Source organism: Protomyctophum parallelum, assembly GCF_964188405.1.
Source record: "Protomyctophum parallelum genome assembly, chromosome: 17".
Lineage (NCBI taxonomy): Eukaryota > Metazoa > Chordata > Actinopteri > Myctophiformes > Myctophidae > Protomyctophum > Protomyctophum parallelum.
The window spans coordinates 4,070,664-4,089,619 of NC_139719.1; the positions used below are offsets into that span (position 1 = coordinate 4,070,664).

At 44.4% G+C, this 18,956-nt stretch overlaps 1 protein-coding gene across 1 annotated transcript in view; it reads right to left on the reverse strand.

The window, feature by feature from the left end:
- The window catches only part of LOC310874472 (protocadherin-15-like), a 282,612-nt gene that overhangs the window by 145,836 nt on the left and 117,820 nt on the right, over positions 1 to 18,956 (reverse strand). The window contains exons 13-14 of the mRNA XM_083787282.1: positions 18,314 to 18,334; positions 13,943 to 14,077 (exon numbers count right to left, since the gene is read on the reverse strand). Coding sequence (XP_083643408.1) covers positions 13,943 to 14,077; positions 18,314 to 18,334 — 156 coding nt within the window. The remainder of the gene's footprint in view (positions 1 to 13,942; positions 14,078 to 18,313; positions 18,335 to 18,956) is intronic.

Sequence of the window (18,956 nt, forward strand, 5' to 3'; positions counted from 1 at the left end):
TTGCAGCCACCTGCAGCCACCCCAACTACAACTACACAGACAGCAATCAAATTTCAAGAGGATTACCAATCACAGACAATCGAGCACTGCACTCACTGGCCCTGGAATGGGCAAATGAGCTGAACCTAAGGTTCAGATGGTTCGATGGTTCACGGACTTCACGCAAAGGCCTCAGTGGGTCACCCACAACAGATGACTGGCCCAAAACTGTTACCAACAATTTGTACCTCAATGTATTTTTTTCTGTAATCCTAACTCACATGCAACCTTAAGACAAACCAATAGCTGGCCCGCAGTTTATGATGAATGACAGTGTTTTTAATCTACGATATTTACATTTTCTCATCTATCAGTGTATTTAATGGTCTCATACATATCTTCTCTCACTCTCCCCTGTCTCCTCACAGTTTAATTTCGCCGGCTGGGCTCTCACAATGATTACGGTTCCACGATCCCTTGCAATCAATACACCAAACCCACCGCAATTTCCATTGCTAGCATCCATATCGCATCAAAATGTGCACTCATTTACTGAAGTACATTTTTTTTTGTGGTCTCGTGTAATATAAAATTTTCTTTGTGGCTTTCACCTTTATTTTATATTTTTTTATAGAGGGACAGACTCGCCAAAGCATTTCCGGGGGTCCCCAGCCAAAAACCTTGAGAACCCCTAGTCTAAAAGATAGTAGGCCTATGCTGTAAAATGCTAAATACTAAATGGTGCATTTAGCGCTTCTATCCAAAGCGCTTACAAAGATTGTGCATTTTCATACACGGATGCAGAGCCGGATTTACCTTGCTGAGGGCCCCCGGGCTGGACCAAATTTGAGGGCCCCCCTTGGGGCGCGCAGCGTAGCCCCGCATATCGCGATTTGACCGAGCGGCGCAGCCGCGAGGCCGACATTTTTTTGGGCTATTTTGTTTTCATTTTGGGGTACCCAGGCCCAATGTTCCCTCTAAAAACAAAATCGGTCTGAGCAAACACTCAAACCTCCTGAGCAGACATCAGCAACTACTGAGCAATCATACATCACCTTGACACCAGCTATCCAAACGTTAGATAATGCGAAATGAGCGACCCTCACTTCACACAGGTGTGATTTCTTTCTTTTTTCCAAATGGATTTTGGTATACTAGAGTGAATCAATGAATAGTTACATTAAGCAAGTTACAACATTTTTATTTTATATCAAGGTGGTAGGCTAGCAATTCTAGGAACATTCAGTTAGTCTACATATCAGTGGTTCTCAACCTTTTCAGGCTGTGGTCCCCCACAGTAATCATTTGAACTGCAGCCCACCCTAGCCCAAACGGTAAATCCGGCTCTGCACGGATGGCAGAGGAAAATGCAAGGCACCAACCTGCACATCGGGAGCAATTAGGGGTTCAGAGTCTTGCTCAAGGACACTTCGACACTAACTCTGAGGAAGCCCGGGATCAAACAGGGAACCTGGCGGGCCCTGTAACAGGCCTGCTTTATGCAGATGAAAACTGTCTGCCTTCTGACAGTGTGGAGCAGGCACTGAGGCACAGCTGCTTTCGGCCACAGTGGAGACAGAGTGTGCCAAGGTTAAATGCCAGAAACACAGAGGTGATCACCTAGTCCTATATAGAACATTTCCCCCGGACCCCACATCTAACAGCAGAAGGCGCTGCACTGAAAGAAGTCAGGGACTTCACACTTTTGCTGTGGGAACCAGCACATGGGCATGGATCACCAGAACGTCCTACAACGTATACCTACGTGGAACGTACTAAAGAAAGATACAGGGGCGGAAAGTAGTAGCCCATATGTGGCTTAATGTATGGAGAATTGAGATGACTGAAGACGACGCTGGACAGGCTTGTCCAAGGATGACCTTGAGAGAGACTCCCATGGATGAGTTAAGATTTCACCACAATTATCCTGTTCATATTAGGGTTGGGTGACGATACGAATACAACGTCAATCGCGAATATACGAATCCAAATCAAAATTTTCGGGACGATTTAGCCCAATTAACCTGTAAAGTGTGAGCAACATGTGAATCAATTTGGGCCAGCAAGCGGCCGGGTGGAAATCCCCTCCTCCCGTTATAACGGTATGCTCCCACAGTCCCCGCACTCAGCAGTCAGCAGCATCGGGGAACGGCACTTACGGCAGCCGCCTGCCAGAGTAAAGGCTGGGAGCCGAGGGAGGCTGTAGCCTACTACGACGTCGGAGCAGCCGTTCTGACCGGATTTGAGATTTAAAAGTTTATGTTCTTAGCCCATGGAGTCCAGAGAAAGTTCCCCTTGCATGACTTTGTCTAAATATTCGATTGAAATCATCTCGTTTTTTTTTTCTCCATTTGAAACGTTTTGTAAATATGATTTTAGGCATATATCTCTTACTCAGTCTGGCTATAATCGGCACAATCGACCGCCGTCCACCTTTCTCCCCCACTCACTTTTGTTTGCGCTGCTTGATAATGGTGTTAATGGTGATTCCCCGACATTTCCTTTTCACTTGATATGGTTTCGTAGAGAGGGCCTACACAACCGATTTATATACCAAATGAAAGCCTCAATTCCGTAGTTTACATGGTATTTTGAATTTTTTTAAATGAGCAAAAAAATTAGCGAGTTATGATTTAAAGAAAAGAGGGGTGGAGAAAAAAAAAGAACACACAACACAGACAGCTGGAGACGGCATTGTTCAAGCCTGCATTCCATGTCCAACGAATTAAATCATATACGTTTGGCTGGTTAATTAACTTGGAATTTGTTTATTATTTTGATAAGATAATAGGAATATGAATACAATGATTATTATCCATGATGAGGGTGGGATGTTATTGAATGCATGCTCGGTTAGACTCGACCCGACATTTACTTTCCATGAAGCGAGAACGCTTGCCGATGCGCGATACAAAATAAAAAGTGTTTGAAATAATTCCAACCAGATAGACCTCCCGAACCTCTAAATGTTTTGTCAGTCAAAAGAACAGTTCTTTCTGCAAGCGACGTGGAACGTATGTAGGCCTGCTGCTGTGGATTAATTTGTTTCACAGCCTATTCTGGCATATAGGCTCAATATCGCCAGCTCTTTGTCAGTCAAAAGAGTTCCAGCCTGTCCGTCCTTCTTTATCTGTAAACTTTTCTGCAAGCGACCAGACCCGTGGAACTTTCCTTTTTCTCTCTCTCTCCCTCTCAGGGAAGCATGTAAATGTTCATGAATTCAATAACTGCGCGATGTTATAAACAGCAGCTGAGCTGGGGTTTCTTTATTGTATCACCAGGCTGCAGACTGTAGCCTATATTTTTCTATTTAGTGTGCAAGGCTTACATCCGGTCTAAAGCCCACCCACTGTATGCGCTGATTTCCATACACAATACATACACGATCCGTATCCTCCCCTCACCGGATGTTGAATTCACAGTGCTAACGGCCGTATTTGAACGACAAATACAAAACGACGTTTTTTATGAATTAAACTGATATAACAACATAACATGGCTAATAATTGTTTATTTGGAATGTACTTTGGCTGGTAATTTAGGTAAATATAACGTGACTCACTTGTATAAGTAATTTACCGCGGACAGGCCGCATTTAATGCAATACATTGGCTTTAGTAATGTTGTTAGCTTATAATATTAGCAACTGTAAGCTAACGGCTGGAGGACTACGGACAATCCGGTCAATAACATCATTACACTTAAACATTAATACAATTATGTCATGTTTACATGCCTAGTCAAGCAGTCTGTACATCGCGTGGGGTCACATATATTAATTACATCGATAACACACGAGAAAAGACAAGTGATCTTGGCTCTTTTGGAAGGAAAAAAAGAACAACAAAAGGCAGCAACGCGACACTCTTCCATGGCTATGTTGCAATATAGTACTAGCGGGCAACGGCAAAATATATATTTTTCACATGTATTATTAGTTTTATACATTTTAGGAGTGAAAACATGTGTTTAGAAACATATATGATTTAATTCGTTGGAAATAGGATGCAGGCTTGAACAAACATGTCTTCTCCAGCTGGAGAGGGACGAGTGGGGGAGAGAGTGGCCAATCAAATCGCACCAAAAACACGGTCCCCCTGACCGTTCAGCCGACTGAGTAGTAGTGACATTTTTTCAGACTTTCTAGTGTTAAGCTCCGGAGTCCAGACCCATGCAGTTTAATAATATACAGTCACAACAGAATGCACACTGCTGTCTCGTGTCTCATCACAATCCCAATGCGCCACCCGTGAAGTCGGGGGGGAAAAAATAAAAAACAGGCTGCTAGTGTTAGTATAGGCTTATAGCTTAGCGTGTAGCTACTGATTCAACACACTGAACTTCATCTCCGCCTGTAATCCAAGTTATTTTTTTATTGACAACGTGAACAAACCCCGACACCAGCGCTGCAAAAATAGACAGATCTACAAGCTCTCAACGTGTAGCGAACGGTGCTGCAGAAACAGGCAGGACGCTGCGCCTTGAGAGCCTGTGGATCAGCAGCAGCATGTGGGCGCCCCTCTGAGCCTCCGACGCCGGTGCGGGGAGGCAAGACTTCTCCACTGTATAGGCTCTGGGATCATTCGTTAGCTTAGCGCTTAGCTTAGCGTGTAAGCGTGCCCCTACTGGTGCAACCCACTGATTTAACTTAATCTCCGCCTGTAATCTAAGTTATTTTTATTGACAACGTGAATGAACCCCGACACCAGCACTGCAAAAATAGACAGATCTACAAGCTCTCAACGCGTAGCAAACGGCACTGCAAAAACAGGCAGGACACGATGCCTTGAGAGCCTGTGGATCAGCCCGGCCGCAGCAGCTTGTGGGCTCCGCTGCTCCGCTCCGAGCCTCCGACGGACCGGTGTGGGGAGGCAAGGGAGCAAGTTACCCTGGCTGCGCAGCAGAAACAGACTGATCTACAAGCTCTCAATGCCTAGCGAACGGAGCTGCAAAAACAGGCAGGACACGGCGCCTTGAGAGCTTGTAGATCTGGCTTTTTTTGCGACCTGCAATGAGCTGTTCTCACTTTACTTTTATGACACGAATACATCGTCAATCGCCGATTTTTGGTCAGACGATTGGCGATTGAAAGAAATTGGCATATCGCCCAACCTTAGTTCATATGAGACAGAGACTTGTACTGTTTGGGTGGTTTCCAGGTCCTTCTCGGTAGGCATTAGTCTCATGTGTCGGAGAATATTACAATCTCTCAATCTGCGTTCGCAGTATCCTCATTGCCCTCAACTCATCTAGTTTGATCTTGATCAACTGGACATTTTCCAGCTTTATCCTCTAGAGTAGCGCTCAATGTTTTGACTTTCTGTTGTCCATTGTCAGCTCTGTATTTCTGAGCCCATGGCTCCTTCTTTGGAGAAGAGGTGCCATTGTTGTTGTTGTCGTTACCCTCTCCCCTTGTCCACAAAGTATCTGAGCTGACGACAAAGATGTGAATAGAAGTCCAACATAATCCTACATCCAAAGAGTCCTATAATCACTGCTAATGTTGAAAGGCTTATATACAAAAGCAGTATGCAAAAAAAGCACAGCCTAAGCAAACTAACTACACGACAGGTGACATGGAAAATACCATCTTTTAAAGTCTTACATTTCCTACCTCTTTCCTACCTACATTCCTACCTTGTTGCATAGATCCAAATGTCTTGTACTGTATATAAACAGGATGAGGCACAAACTCTCGATACCCGTGCTGCCTTCCCTCCCCACGTCGCTCTACACGGCACTTTCCAATAAAGCAAGAAACACTATACTGTTGTACAGTATGTGTGTGCTTACTGTGCATGGTCGTGCAAAGCCCCACAGGCACACTGCAGCATTGGGCGAGTAAAGCCTTGTTGTTCCACTTACCGCTGTGCGATAAGAAGATTAATATCATAGTTCACCTCTTTGTGTTCAGCTTTGTGTGCAAAATCTAGCTCTGTTTACTTTACCTACTGTCGCGCGCGGCATGCTACAGCAGCAGCATGCGTCCGAGAAAACTGCACGAACCCCGGATACACTGACGAGAAGCCACTTCTAATAATCTCAATGTGAGGGTGTTGGCTGATTGCCAAACGAAAGAGTTGAAGTCCTTTATATAATGTTAATGTTTGATGGCTCATCTGTCCCCCCCCCTCTCTCTCTCTCTCTCTCTCTCTCTCTCTCTCTCTCTCTCTCTCTCTCTCCAGTCTCTTATTTAATTTATTCAGCAAGGCTCTCACAATGATTACTGTACTCTCTCCTTTAATTCATTCACATATATGCACACAGACACTATGCCATCTTTAAAATACTGTAGGCTGAGCCTGTACACTCAGCCACAAGCAGGGGCGTCACTACCGTGACGCAGACAACGCGATTGCGTGGGGGCCCATGACGCCTGAGGGCACACCCAGGTCGGGAGAAAAAAAAAAGAGGTGGCAAATTTAAAAAATAAAAATAAACGAGGCGGCCGGGCCCCTTAACAATATATTGTTAACTGAGGTTGATTTTACGTCGCAAATCATTGTAGAAAAATACAATCACGACTTAACCTGTGAATTCCCCATTCAACTTGTATCATTCTGTGAGTGCCTGAGAGACAGCATTAGTTAACGTGAAGACCATCCGAGAGCTCACAAAACTGCTTATTGTGGAGAACAGCAGCATTAGTGCTAGTTTTGGCGAAGTCTGCACTGTATTCATTCGGTCATTCTCAAAATGAAAGCTGATCAAAAGTTATCTGAGGAGTACAATGGGACAGGGTCGGCTCAGTGGACTTGCCACTCTGTCCATCGAGAATACCCGTGCACGCCAGCTGGATGTGAAGGACCTGATAGATGATTTTGCAGAGAGAAAATCCCGGAAGGTTCACCTTTAAGGTAAGCAGAGCGCAGAGGCAGAGCCTCTTTATTTAATTACATAATTGCTGTCTAATTTTCGTGGTGCGCCATCACCATATTTTTATAGCTCAACTTCACCTCTTTTTTTCCTCTCTTTTTTTCTCCTCTCAACCCGCTGTCCAAGGTGGCCTGCTGCCTGTGGGTGGTCTTCAAACGAAGCTTTTCATATGGAGATATGGAGATTTCATATGGACATTGTTGTGTTGGAAATGGAATGTTGCTGCATTTTACATGGAGGACTTGAGCATAATTAATTGACTTGTGCATGATGGGCGCATACAGCGCGCTGCCGCTGCTGCGCAACTAACTATCAATTCTGCCCATCAGCTCATTTCTTGTGGTCAAAACAGCTTTGAGAAACAAAATGAATAGTTTAAAATAAAATGCCAGTGTTTTACAGTACTTGATTATTTTGTTGTTTTCCTTAAGCATTTCTAGCCGGTTTTTAGTTTTCCGTGCTGCGCAACATGACCTTATAGATTGACAGCGCATTGTTTTGGCTGTTTTCTTAGTTTCTTTTCATAATTGGCTAAACAGAAAAGAGACCGAATTTGATATATAATGCCACTTGCCACAGCTTGAATCTATTCATTTTAGAGTAGTGTTTGGTCTGATACAAAACCGTTGTTTTAAACATAGTTAATTTGTTTCTATATAGCGGCTTGGTGTGGGGGGGGGGGCACTCTGGACCATCCTGCGTCAGGGCCTGTTGCTGCGTAGTGACGCCACTGGCCACAAGCACACTTACTGTGTGCGTGTGTGTGTGTGTGTGTGCGTGCGTGCGTGCACGGAGGGAAGGGAATGAAAAGGACAGGTCACCACCAAAATGACATTTTGACTATCAATTACTCACCCCATGAAGCCTTGAATTCATGGAGATTACAATCTTTTGCTGCATTCCTGAGCCAATAATCATATGTTTAATTCCAACTGAATACAAACAAATACCATATTTTTAACTAAATAAAATGCTCTCCAATAACTCCCATAGTGTAATCCAGTGTGGACTATACTACTGTCCAAGTTAAATAAGCAAATATTGTAAATATACTCCTCGGAGCCAGAGCCCAAATGAGTCCGTTGTTCACAAGAGCTCTGTGTGGCTGCAGTATTTTAACCGGTGGTATGACACATGTTAACGAGCCCCCCTGTTAACAACGTGCGACTTTAAAATTCACATTGCAGCACTTCAGGCAGCAGAGCGTGTCCTTTGGGGAGGCGATGCTGGCTGGCCAGGTGGGGGTGGAGGACACACGTCTGGGATTATCCACACACACACTACTGGGGCTCAGCAGGGAGAAGTGGACAGGTCTCCTCCTCTACTGTCCTCCCCTCTATCTCTTTCTCTCCCTCGTCCCCTCCCTTTCTTCTTCGCCTCTCAGCTCTCTCTCTCTCTCTCTCTCTCTCTCTGTCTCTCTCTCTCTCTCTCTTTCTCGTCGCCCTTCTCTGTCGTAGCTAACCCGCCCATTTCCTCTCTTCTCTCCCATCTTGTCCTCGCCTTACCGGCTGCCATCCCTCTATTCCTGTCCCCAACCGCCCATTTCCTTTCAGCATTGGATGGATGCTACTAGAATGAAGTAGCTTAAAGGCAGAGTATGTGATATTCCTTTGTTAAAATAAGTGTTGCATTATTCTAAATTCTGATCAATGTGTCTGTTCAGTAACAGGGGTCTCGGTAACAGGGGTGTCCTTGTTTCTCTTTAGGGTTTCCCTGTCTCTCCCGACCTGCATTATATGCATGTGATACCAATCTTAGGAGTGAACTCATACAGGATACTAGCCTGATTAACAGTCTGCTCAGTGGAGTGGGCTATCGTCTGGAGCCAGGCTAACAGAATACAGGATAAACAAGTGAAATTGGAAGTGATGACACAAATAAATGAGCAGGCAAAACTGGAACAATATAAAATTGAAGCTGATAAAAACGTGGTTGAACATTTTGCTACCGACTTGAAATTGGTTTTGTTTATTAAAGGGCTGGATTGGAGAGATGGTGGCATCTCTCCAATCCAGCTCTTTAATAAACAAAACAAAGAGGGGTCCCACCGTGGGACTTGAACACACTCTATAGTCTAATACAATATCAATATAGAGCTTTTAACAAAATGTTTAGTTTTGACCAAAAGACAATTCCTTACCCTACCTTCAAGTAAGAAAAGCCTTTTCTATTAAACACAAAACATGAATAGAAATGCAAACACTGCAAAGTTGTTGAAAAGATGTGATTAAAACCACAAAACAATTGGACTTTATTATAGTCTGTGGTGTAAACTACCAGTTGTACTCCTCCTTCAGTATGTGAGTGTACAGCGCGGCGGGGTACAACACAATGTAAACTACCAGTTGTACTCCTCCTTCAGTATGTGAGTGTACAACGCGGCGGGGTACAACACAATGTAAACTACCAGTTGTACTCCTCCTTCAGTATGTGAGTGTACAGCGCGGCGGGGTACAACACAATGTAAACTACCAGTTGTACTCCTCCTTCAGTATGTGAGTGTACAGCGCGGCGGGGTACAACACAATGTAAACTACCAGTTGTACTCCTCCTTCAGTATGTGAGTGTACAGCGCGGCGGGGTACAACACAATGTAAACTACCAGGTGTACTCCTCCTTCAGTATGTGAGTGTACAGCGCGGCGGGGTACAACACAATGTAAACTACCAGTTGTACTCCTCCTTCAGTATGTGAGTGTACAGCACAGCGGGGTACAACACAATGTAAACTACCAGTTCTACTCCTCCTTCAGTATGTGAGTGTACAACGCAGCGGGGTACAACACAATGTAAACTACCAGGTGTACTCCTCCTTCAGTATGTGAGTGTACAGCGCGGCGGGGTACAACACAATGTAAACTACCAGTTGTACTCCTCCTTCAGTATGTGAGTGTACAGCGCGGCGGGGTACAACACAATGTAAACTACCAGGTGTACTCCTCCTTCAGTATGTGAGTGTACAGCGCGGCGGGGTACAACACAATGCGAGCGAGTTTCTCTCAGACCGACACTGAAAGCTAATTTAAGCTTTGTCACATGACCCCTTCAACGAGTGTCGCTCCACAAAACATGAATAAAGTGACATTCTTGGGGAATGGTCCCCCCAGAATAGGCATGCTGTTAGTATCTATCTCTGGCTCTCTCTCTGGTCCTCATTCACAAAGGAGAAATACGCCACAGTGTAACTGATGCGTAAACAGATGCGTATTGATATTCGTATTTATCCGTCCGATCAAGCTACGTTGAGAGGACGTGTTATTCAGAGAAGCTGGTGTAATCACTTCATTTGTGCGGATCGCTGAGTGTATCCTTTCCGCATTTTTCCCAAGCGATTCCCAGGAAATCTCGAAATACGTCATCATATAGCCTGCACAGAGGATTCCCAAACTCTAAATGAACAGCCGCGATCATGAGCTTGTAGAGCAGTTCAGTTTGACAGGAGGGTCTCTGCACGGACAGATCTTCAAGCAAACAGCGCGAGTTATACAGTGAAGAAAATAATGATTTGACCCCCTGCTGATGTTGTAAATTTGCCCTAATACAAATAAATGAGCTGTCTATAATTTTTATGGTACTTGTATTTTAACAGATAGAGACAGAATATCAACAAAAAAGTCCAGAAAAAAACATTATATAAATTAAATTCCATTTTATCAAGTATTTGATCCCCAAGCACATCATGACTTAATACTTGGTGGAGAAACCCTTGTTGGCAAGCACAGAAGTCAGACGTTTCTTGTAGTTGGTCACCAGGTTTGCACACACCTCAGGAGGAATTTTGGTCCACTCCTTTTTACAGATCCTCTCCAAATCCTGAAGGTTTCGAGGCTGTCGCTTGGCAACTCGAAGCTTCAGCTCCCTCCACAGATTTTCTATGGGATTAAGGTCTGGAGACTGGCTAGGCCACTCCATGACCTTAATGTGCTTCTTCTTGAGCCACTCCTTTGTTGCCTTGGCCGTATGTTTTGGGTCGTTGTCATGCTGGAAGACCCATCCACGACCCATCTTCAGTGCTCTGGTTGAGGGAAGGAGGTTCTTGTCCAAGATCTTACGGTACATGGCCCCGTCCATCAACCCCACAACGCTGTGAAGTAGTCCTGTACCCTTAGCAGAGAAACACCCCCAAAGCATAATATTCCCACCTCCATGCTTGACGGTGGGGACGAAAACCATTGGAAACACATTACGCCGTAATGGATTGAAATCCTGCAGTGCCCGCAAGGTCCCCCTGCTCAAGAACACATATACAGGCCCGTCTGAAGTTTGCCAAAGAACACCTAAATGATTCTGAGAAGGCTTGGGAGAAAGTGATGTGGTCAGATGAGACCAAAATTCAACTCTTTGGCATCAACTCGACTCGTCATGTTTGGAGGGAGAGGAATGCTGAATACAAACCCCCAGAACACCATCCCCACCGTCAAGCATGGAGGTGGGAATATTATGCTTTGGGGGTGTTTCTCTCCTAAGGGTACAGGACAACTTCACCGCGTTGTGGGGTTGATGGAAGGGACCATGTACCGTAAGATCTTGGACAAGAACCTCCTTCCCTCAACCAGAGCACTGAAGATGGGTCATGGATGGGTCTTCCAGCATGACAACGACCCAAAACATACGGCCAAGGCAACAAAGGAGTGGCTCAAGAAGAAGCACATTAAGGTCATGGAGTGGCCTAGCCAGTCTCCAGACCTTAATCCCATAGAAAATCTGTGGAGGGAGCTGAAGCTTTGAGTTGCCAAGCGACAGACTCGAAACCTTCAGGATGTGGAGAGGATCTGTAAAAAGGAGTGGACCAAAATTCCTCCTGGGGTGTGTGCAAACCTGGTGACCAACTACAAGAAACGTCTGACTTCTGTGCTTGCCAACAAGGGTTTCTCCACCAAGTATTAAGTCATGATGTGCTAGGGGATCAAATACTTATTTCACCTGATCAAATGGGGTTTAATTTATAACCTTTATATAATGTTTTTTTCTGGACTTTTTTGTTGATATTCTGTCTCTATCTGTTAAAATACAAGTACCATAAACATTATAGACAGCTCATTTCTTTGTATTAGGGCAAATTTACAAAATCAGCAGGGGATCAAATAATTATTTTCTTCACTGTATGTACTGTATATAATTATAAACGACACGCATTGCTTCACTCCTTGTTAAATGTCAGAACGTTAATAAGTTAACTGATGTTACACTTTCACTTTCACTTTCACATAATGAGAAAGAAGTTAATTACTGTTCACCACACGACCAAATGCTATATTACAACTCGGCAATGATAAAAGCCCTTACTGATGAATGCACTGCAGGGTTATAAAAAAAAAAGAAAGAACAATTGCACACTTGTCTGCAGAAGTAAAATAGATATCCGATACTTTTTTTTATCAGAGCTGCATTGATTCATGCGGGGAATAGATTAATATCATCTCACTGTCATCTGTCTGAATGCCATGTGGAGAATGGATTTGTTCTGATCATGGACACGTATAGCATATAGCTATTTAAATGTTCAACCATATACGGCGGGTAGTGCAGGTTCATTGCACGATGTCGTCATATCAAAATGATTCGCGGGACATTTGTCACCAAACTTGATTGATTTCATGATGAGATCAATGGGCGGCGGTGGCTAAGGGGTAGAGTGCCTGGATGGCAACCGCAAGGTTGCCAGTTCAAACCCGGGCTCCCCCAGAGTTACTGTCGAAGTGTCCTTGAGCAAGACACTGAACCCCTAATTGCTCCCGATGTGCTAGTTGGTGCCTTGCATGGTTTCCGCTGCCATCTGTGTATGAATGTGTGTGTGAATGGGTGAATGCAATGCACAATCTCTGTAAAGCGCCTTGGATAAAGGCGCTATATAAATGCACCATTTACCATTTAGTAGCCTACAGCGATGCAGCTACAGTTGCCCATATTATAATTAATTAAGGTGAGCTGGCTTAAAACTATGACTGGCCGAATTGCACTCGCTGATGCAATAATGCTGTCAAGTGAGCAGCGCAGGCCCAGGCCGTAGCGTAACGGTCTGGGCACCGGACTGGTAATCCAGTCGCAGTGTGCCGCGGGTTCGACTCCCGGACCCGACACGGCCTTTACTGCATGTCATCCCCCCACCTCTCTCCCGTTTCCTGTCAGCCTACTGTCTGTCCCTTCAAAAAAAAAAATCAATAAAAGGCGTAAGCCGCAAAAAAATATCTAAAAAAAAAAAAAAAAAGTGAGCAGCGCAATTGTGCATGCTAGAAATATCCTAATAAAGAAAAAGGTGTCAGGCTTGCAGGGGCAGTTTCTGTATGGGACTCTAGGCTAACTTGCCTCTATAATGCATGCATTTAGGCATACAAGTGCACTCTGCTTTTATTATATAGACTATCATTTTTTTACGTGCTGACCAATGTTGGGGACACATGCCTACATATTTTATCTGAGATTTGGGAACTATTTATTGATTCAGCATGAAGACTAAAGCCTTCTGAATAAATCTACGCAAGCGTATGCCTTCTACGCCATAGGGTGAGGTGGCGGAGGATTTTGCGGAGTTTCCGACCAACCAACGCCACCATCAAGTTCACGGAGATATCCATGAATTCCGAATTAATGTGGGAATCCACGTAAATGCCTGTCCGCTCGCATTAACCCATTCTGACCGGGCACCCATTTTGGTGTTAGCATCATGTTATGCTTTATCTATTGAAAAATAGCAGATCTACAAGCTCATATCGCGCCACCGAGTGGCGCGATACGAGCTTGTAGGTCTGCCATTTTTGAAAAATCGAAGAACGACTGACATTTTTAGAATCTGATCTCAGGTCAGAATGGGTTCATCAGACCAGTGTGTGTCCAGTGGAAAACCTCGTATGAATCTGATCTCAGGTCAGAATGGGTTAAGCTCACGTTACGTAACGTTATGAGCGTAAACGCCGTTGTGAATGAGGACCACTGTCTCTGTCTCTCTCTCTCTGTCTCTCTCTCTCTATCTCTGTCTCTCTCTCTGTCTCTCACACGCACGCACGCACGCACGCACACAAACACAGCACGCACGCACACAAACACAGCACGCACAAACACACACATCACAGCACAGCACAACACCGTACCGTAAACGTGTATGAGTCTTGTGTTTCTCTGTCCAGAGGCTGCAACAGGGTGAGATATCTACTGATGCCAGCGGGGGAGACAGAGAACACCTGAGAGTAGCTGTCCACTGTCATCTGCAGCCGAGGATCCCTGCTCTGTTTGGACACACGCGCACGCACACACACACACACACACACACACACACACACACACACACGTGTGTGACAAACACAGACATACAGACCCATGCAGAGAGAGAGTGACAGAGAGAAAGAGAGAAAACATTCTGTGTTAATTTATCCATTTCCGTTTAATTCCGTTTAAGACAAATTAACAGGTTAACAACACAGAACAGAGGTTAGAGTTGAGTGAACGGTAATTATACCGCCAACGCCACACACACACACACACACACACACACACACACACACACACACACACACACACACACACACACACACACACACACTTCTCTGATGTGCACAAATGCCCACAAACACAAGGATGAAGAATTGCTTAGACGGATGTGTTATTTCAAAAGTCTGTGAAAGTTCATCCTGACATAAAAACTCTTCTGAGCGTGTGTGTGTGTGTGTGTGTGTGTGTGTGTGTGACATAAAGAGTGATGGACAGGTAATCCTCATCCAAGTTCCCCTCTGATATTACCCACACAAACCGTTACCTCCTGTGTGTGTGTGTATGAATATGTATGTATCATATGTGTGTGTGTGTGTGTGTGTGTGTGTGTGTGTGTGTGTGTGTGTGTGTGTGTGTGTGTGTGTGTGTGTGTGTGTGTGTGTGTGTGTGTGTGTGTGTGTGTGTGTGTGTGTGTGTGTGCGTGCGTGCGTGTGTGTGTGCGCGTGCGTGCGTGTGTGTGTGCGCGTGCGTGCGTGCGTGTGTGCGTGCATGCGTGTAACGTGCGTGTGTCAGCTCTCATTCCAGATAAGGCTTGCTCAGCAGGGTCGGGCTGGGTAGGGTGGTTGCTGATAATATTGTCGATGTAGCTAGACTGTATATTGAACCATAAATAAACAGTCACACACAAGGACACACACACACACACACACACACACACACACACATACGCATGCACGCACAAACACATACACATGCTAAATAAAGGGAATGAACTAACAGACCCACACATTGCGTACACACGCACACACACACACACACACACACACACACACACACACACACACACACACACACACACACACACGTATTAGAATGTATAAATAAAGGTGATGGATGGCAAATAAAACCAATTAGAACTAATCATCATTGTTGGTACTTAATGCTGGAAGAAAGACCAGGGTTGGCACTATTTACAAGGACTGAGCATATATCAGCCACTCACACGCACGCACACACGCACGCACGCACACACGCACACACGTCTAACGAAGGATGCAAAGGAACATGCGCAAATGCACTCACACCAAAGATACACACAGATAAAAAACAGAGGAAACACCCACAAACACTCATATACCCCCACACATTTCATCCTCGCTAAGCCCATTCTTTGCTGTGGGGGTTATTTTGGAAAGCAGTGAAGCGCAGCTTGTTTCATTCAGATGTCTTAACCCATTTTGGACTGAGGTCGATTAAAAAAAAGGCTTCTAAATCCTAACGTTTTTCTGAAAAACCCATGTTTCTATGTCAGTTGTGCTCAACCTTTTTCATGTCAAGGACCCCCAGAATTATCTCTATTGGGCCACGGACCCCCATCTCAAAATATGTAGTTTCAGGGACCCCTCAGAAGCAAATATTTTAGTTATAAATGTTAAATGTTCGTACCTACAAGCTATGAGCTTATAGATCTGCTATTTTTCAATAGCTAAATTATAACATAATGTTTAAAACACCAAAATGGGTTCCCGCCCAAAATGGATTAAACAAGCCAAGCTCTCAGGAATGCATTAGCGATAACACTATTGCAGTAACTGTAAATTCTTACTTTATCACTCACGCACTTCAACCACTGCAAGCCATGCATTTGGTAAAAAGAATACAGTGATTCTCAACCTATTTAATTTCAAGGACTTCAGTTTGATATGAAATAGGGCTTTTTTTGGCCCAGGTACCAATTGGAGGGGACTACCCAAGTACCCCCTCATCCTCACACCACTGATAAGCATATACTTATAACCTTTAGATCCCATAACCTTACATTTAGATCCCATTATTTGGAACTATTTGGAACCTTTCAATCACAGTCATTCAGACCCATTTCATAATTATAGTCAGAAACTACTAGGGCTATTAAAATTGATCAGGGGGACACATTGTCAGAAACCCAAACAGATGGTCCGACTGCTGTGGCAATAGGCCATAGACCACCATTTCATAATACCGTAATTTCCGGACTATAAGCCGCACCTTTTTACCCATGATTTGAACCCTGCGGCTTATACAACGGTGCGGCTTATCTATGGATTGTTACAGCTAACGCAGAGCCATCTAAGACGCTGAGCTAACGAAACGGCCACTAGGGGGCCACCTGCGGCTTATAGTCCGGTGCGGCTTGTATATATGTACATATTTGGGATTTCCCCTAAATTTGGCTGGTGCGGCTTATATTCAGGTGTGCCTTATAGTCCGGAAATTACGGTACATCTGAACATCTCTGGAACACCAATCTACACTGTAAAATCATCAGTGTTAAAGGTAGAGTAAGTGATATTCTTTGGTTAAAACAAAAGGTTTTTTGTTAAAAAGGTCAAATCACTACAGTATATTCTGATAGTAATCATTGCTATAGAGTGTTTGTTCAGTAACAGGGGTGGGTCTCCCTGTCTCTCCAGCTCTTTAATAAACACCAAATACATTTTCACGTAGGTGACAACATTTCAGCCAATCGGAAGAGAGTATATTATGAGCTTAGTTTTTATAGTGTTGTTTGTGTGTCGAATTTGAAGTCGGTCCCTTGTATGCCCATATATGGAGATCTCTGTATCTGTCTCTGTCCCTTTATTCCTATATATGGAGTTCTGTGTCAGGCATGCTCAAATATGGAGTGCTGTGATGCCAGAACAGGCCAGCTCCATATATGGACCATGGGCAGGGGCCCTGTCCAGAGCCCGGGCAGAGGCCTTTTGGGGCGGTTCTGGACAACCGTGGGTCCGACCGACTCGACACCGGGCACTGCAGCACTCCCTGTGGGGGTGTGGAACACGCGTGTCAAATTTGGGCGAACGGTTCTCGAGTTACGTGCATTACAGCGGCACACACGTACGGACAGACGTAAAGACAGACATAGGGGAGAGCGGGGTCAGTTGATGCGCATTTTACTAATCCCTCCCTACACAGAGATTAATTAATTTCAAGTAACCAAACTTTTTTGTGAACAAGATACACTTGTCCTCTCACATTACCCCGAGTGTTTTTTAATTTTGGTGAAACGAGTCGGACGCAATCGGCAAAGCAAAGTGATCTCGCGCTCAGGAGGACGAAAGGGGGACGCAGGACGAAAGATGAGGAAGTGAGAGCGAGATCACTTTGCTTGCCGATTGCGTCCGACTCGTTTCACCAAAATTAAAAAACACTTGGGGTAATGTGAGAGGACAAGTGTATCTTGTTCACAAAAAAGTTTGGTTACTTGAAATGAATTAGTCTCTGTGCAGGGAGGGAATTAGTAAAATGCGCGCTGACCGCCCTGTCTCTCCCCCAGTCTCCGCTACTTGCAAAAACACAAAAGGGTCTGTAGCTCGGTCAATCTTAGGCGGAAATGGATTTCTTTTTGTCTGCGAGGCTTTCGGGCGCTGTGGAATCGAATGACGTCAACGGAAATATGCGACGAAAAGGTGTTGCATGGTATCCAGTGAAAGGTGAAACCGTCCTACCTACACAACTGACCCCGCTCTCCCCTACTGTAGACGTGGTGCATTAATAGATAGATGAATGCCTGAATTCACTGTAGTGGTAGAAGGTTTTGTGAACCGAGTACTGTAGAAGGAAGGAAAAGAACACGGTTTCTCCATAGATATTTATCCACATCGATATCGCATTGGCCACTGCTGTTCATAGGAGCGATGTGTCATATTGCTCGAGGCAAGCGGTGACTCCCATTGCATGTATTATACTGTATGTCTTTTGAACATGAAGGTCTCTCCACAATTAATATCATCCCAGCATGTTCAATTTAAAATGTGTCTCACATACTGTAGACAATAACGTTGATGATTATAAAACTGGAAACGGTTTTAGTCTCCAGGTACTATTACATACTGTACGAATCAGGCATATTTCTTGCAGTCGGGTCATGGCGAGTTGCCCGTACCAATATGGCAGCAACATTAACATACGACCCCAGTGGCCAATGTGGCATCTGTGTATATTGTGTCTATGTGAGTTCCACAGCATTCTGCCAGTCATCTGATACCTACAGGCACCTCGTTGGCTTCCAGCTATAAAGGGAGATGACAGGACAATTCGTCATGACATTGGCCGGTGTGCACAGTACTTTAGCCCATTCTGACCTGAGATCAGATTCTAAAAATGTCTATTACATCCTGACAGTTTCATTATTAACCCATTCTGACCTGAGATCAGATTCTAAAAGTGTCTTCGATTTTTAAAAAATAGCAGACCTACAAGCTCGTATCGCGCCACTCGGTGGCGCGATATGAGCTTGTAGATCTGCTATTTTTCAATAGCTAAAGCTTAACATGATGCCAACACCAAAATGGGTGCCCGGTCAGAATGGGTTAGTTGGTTTTACTCAAACAATGCAAACATAATATCGGGGTATGGTTATATGCGTACATACATACTGTAGGTGCCTCTGAGCATTGTGTCGGGTGGATACCTTATACTGTATGTCCAAAATGTATGGATCCAAATAGTTATTTAGCTCTTGTTGATACAGTAGCTGAATTATTTAGAAAAACAGACAGACATAACCACCTTTAACCAGGTTAAAGGTGCTTATGTCTGTCTGTTTTTCTAAATAATTAAAGTGTCTGTTCTTTTTTTTTTTTTCATTATAGAGCGCCACAGTCCCGGCCCCTTTCATGACGACGGCAGGCC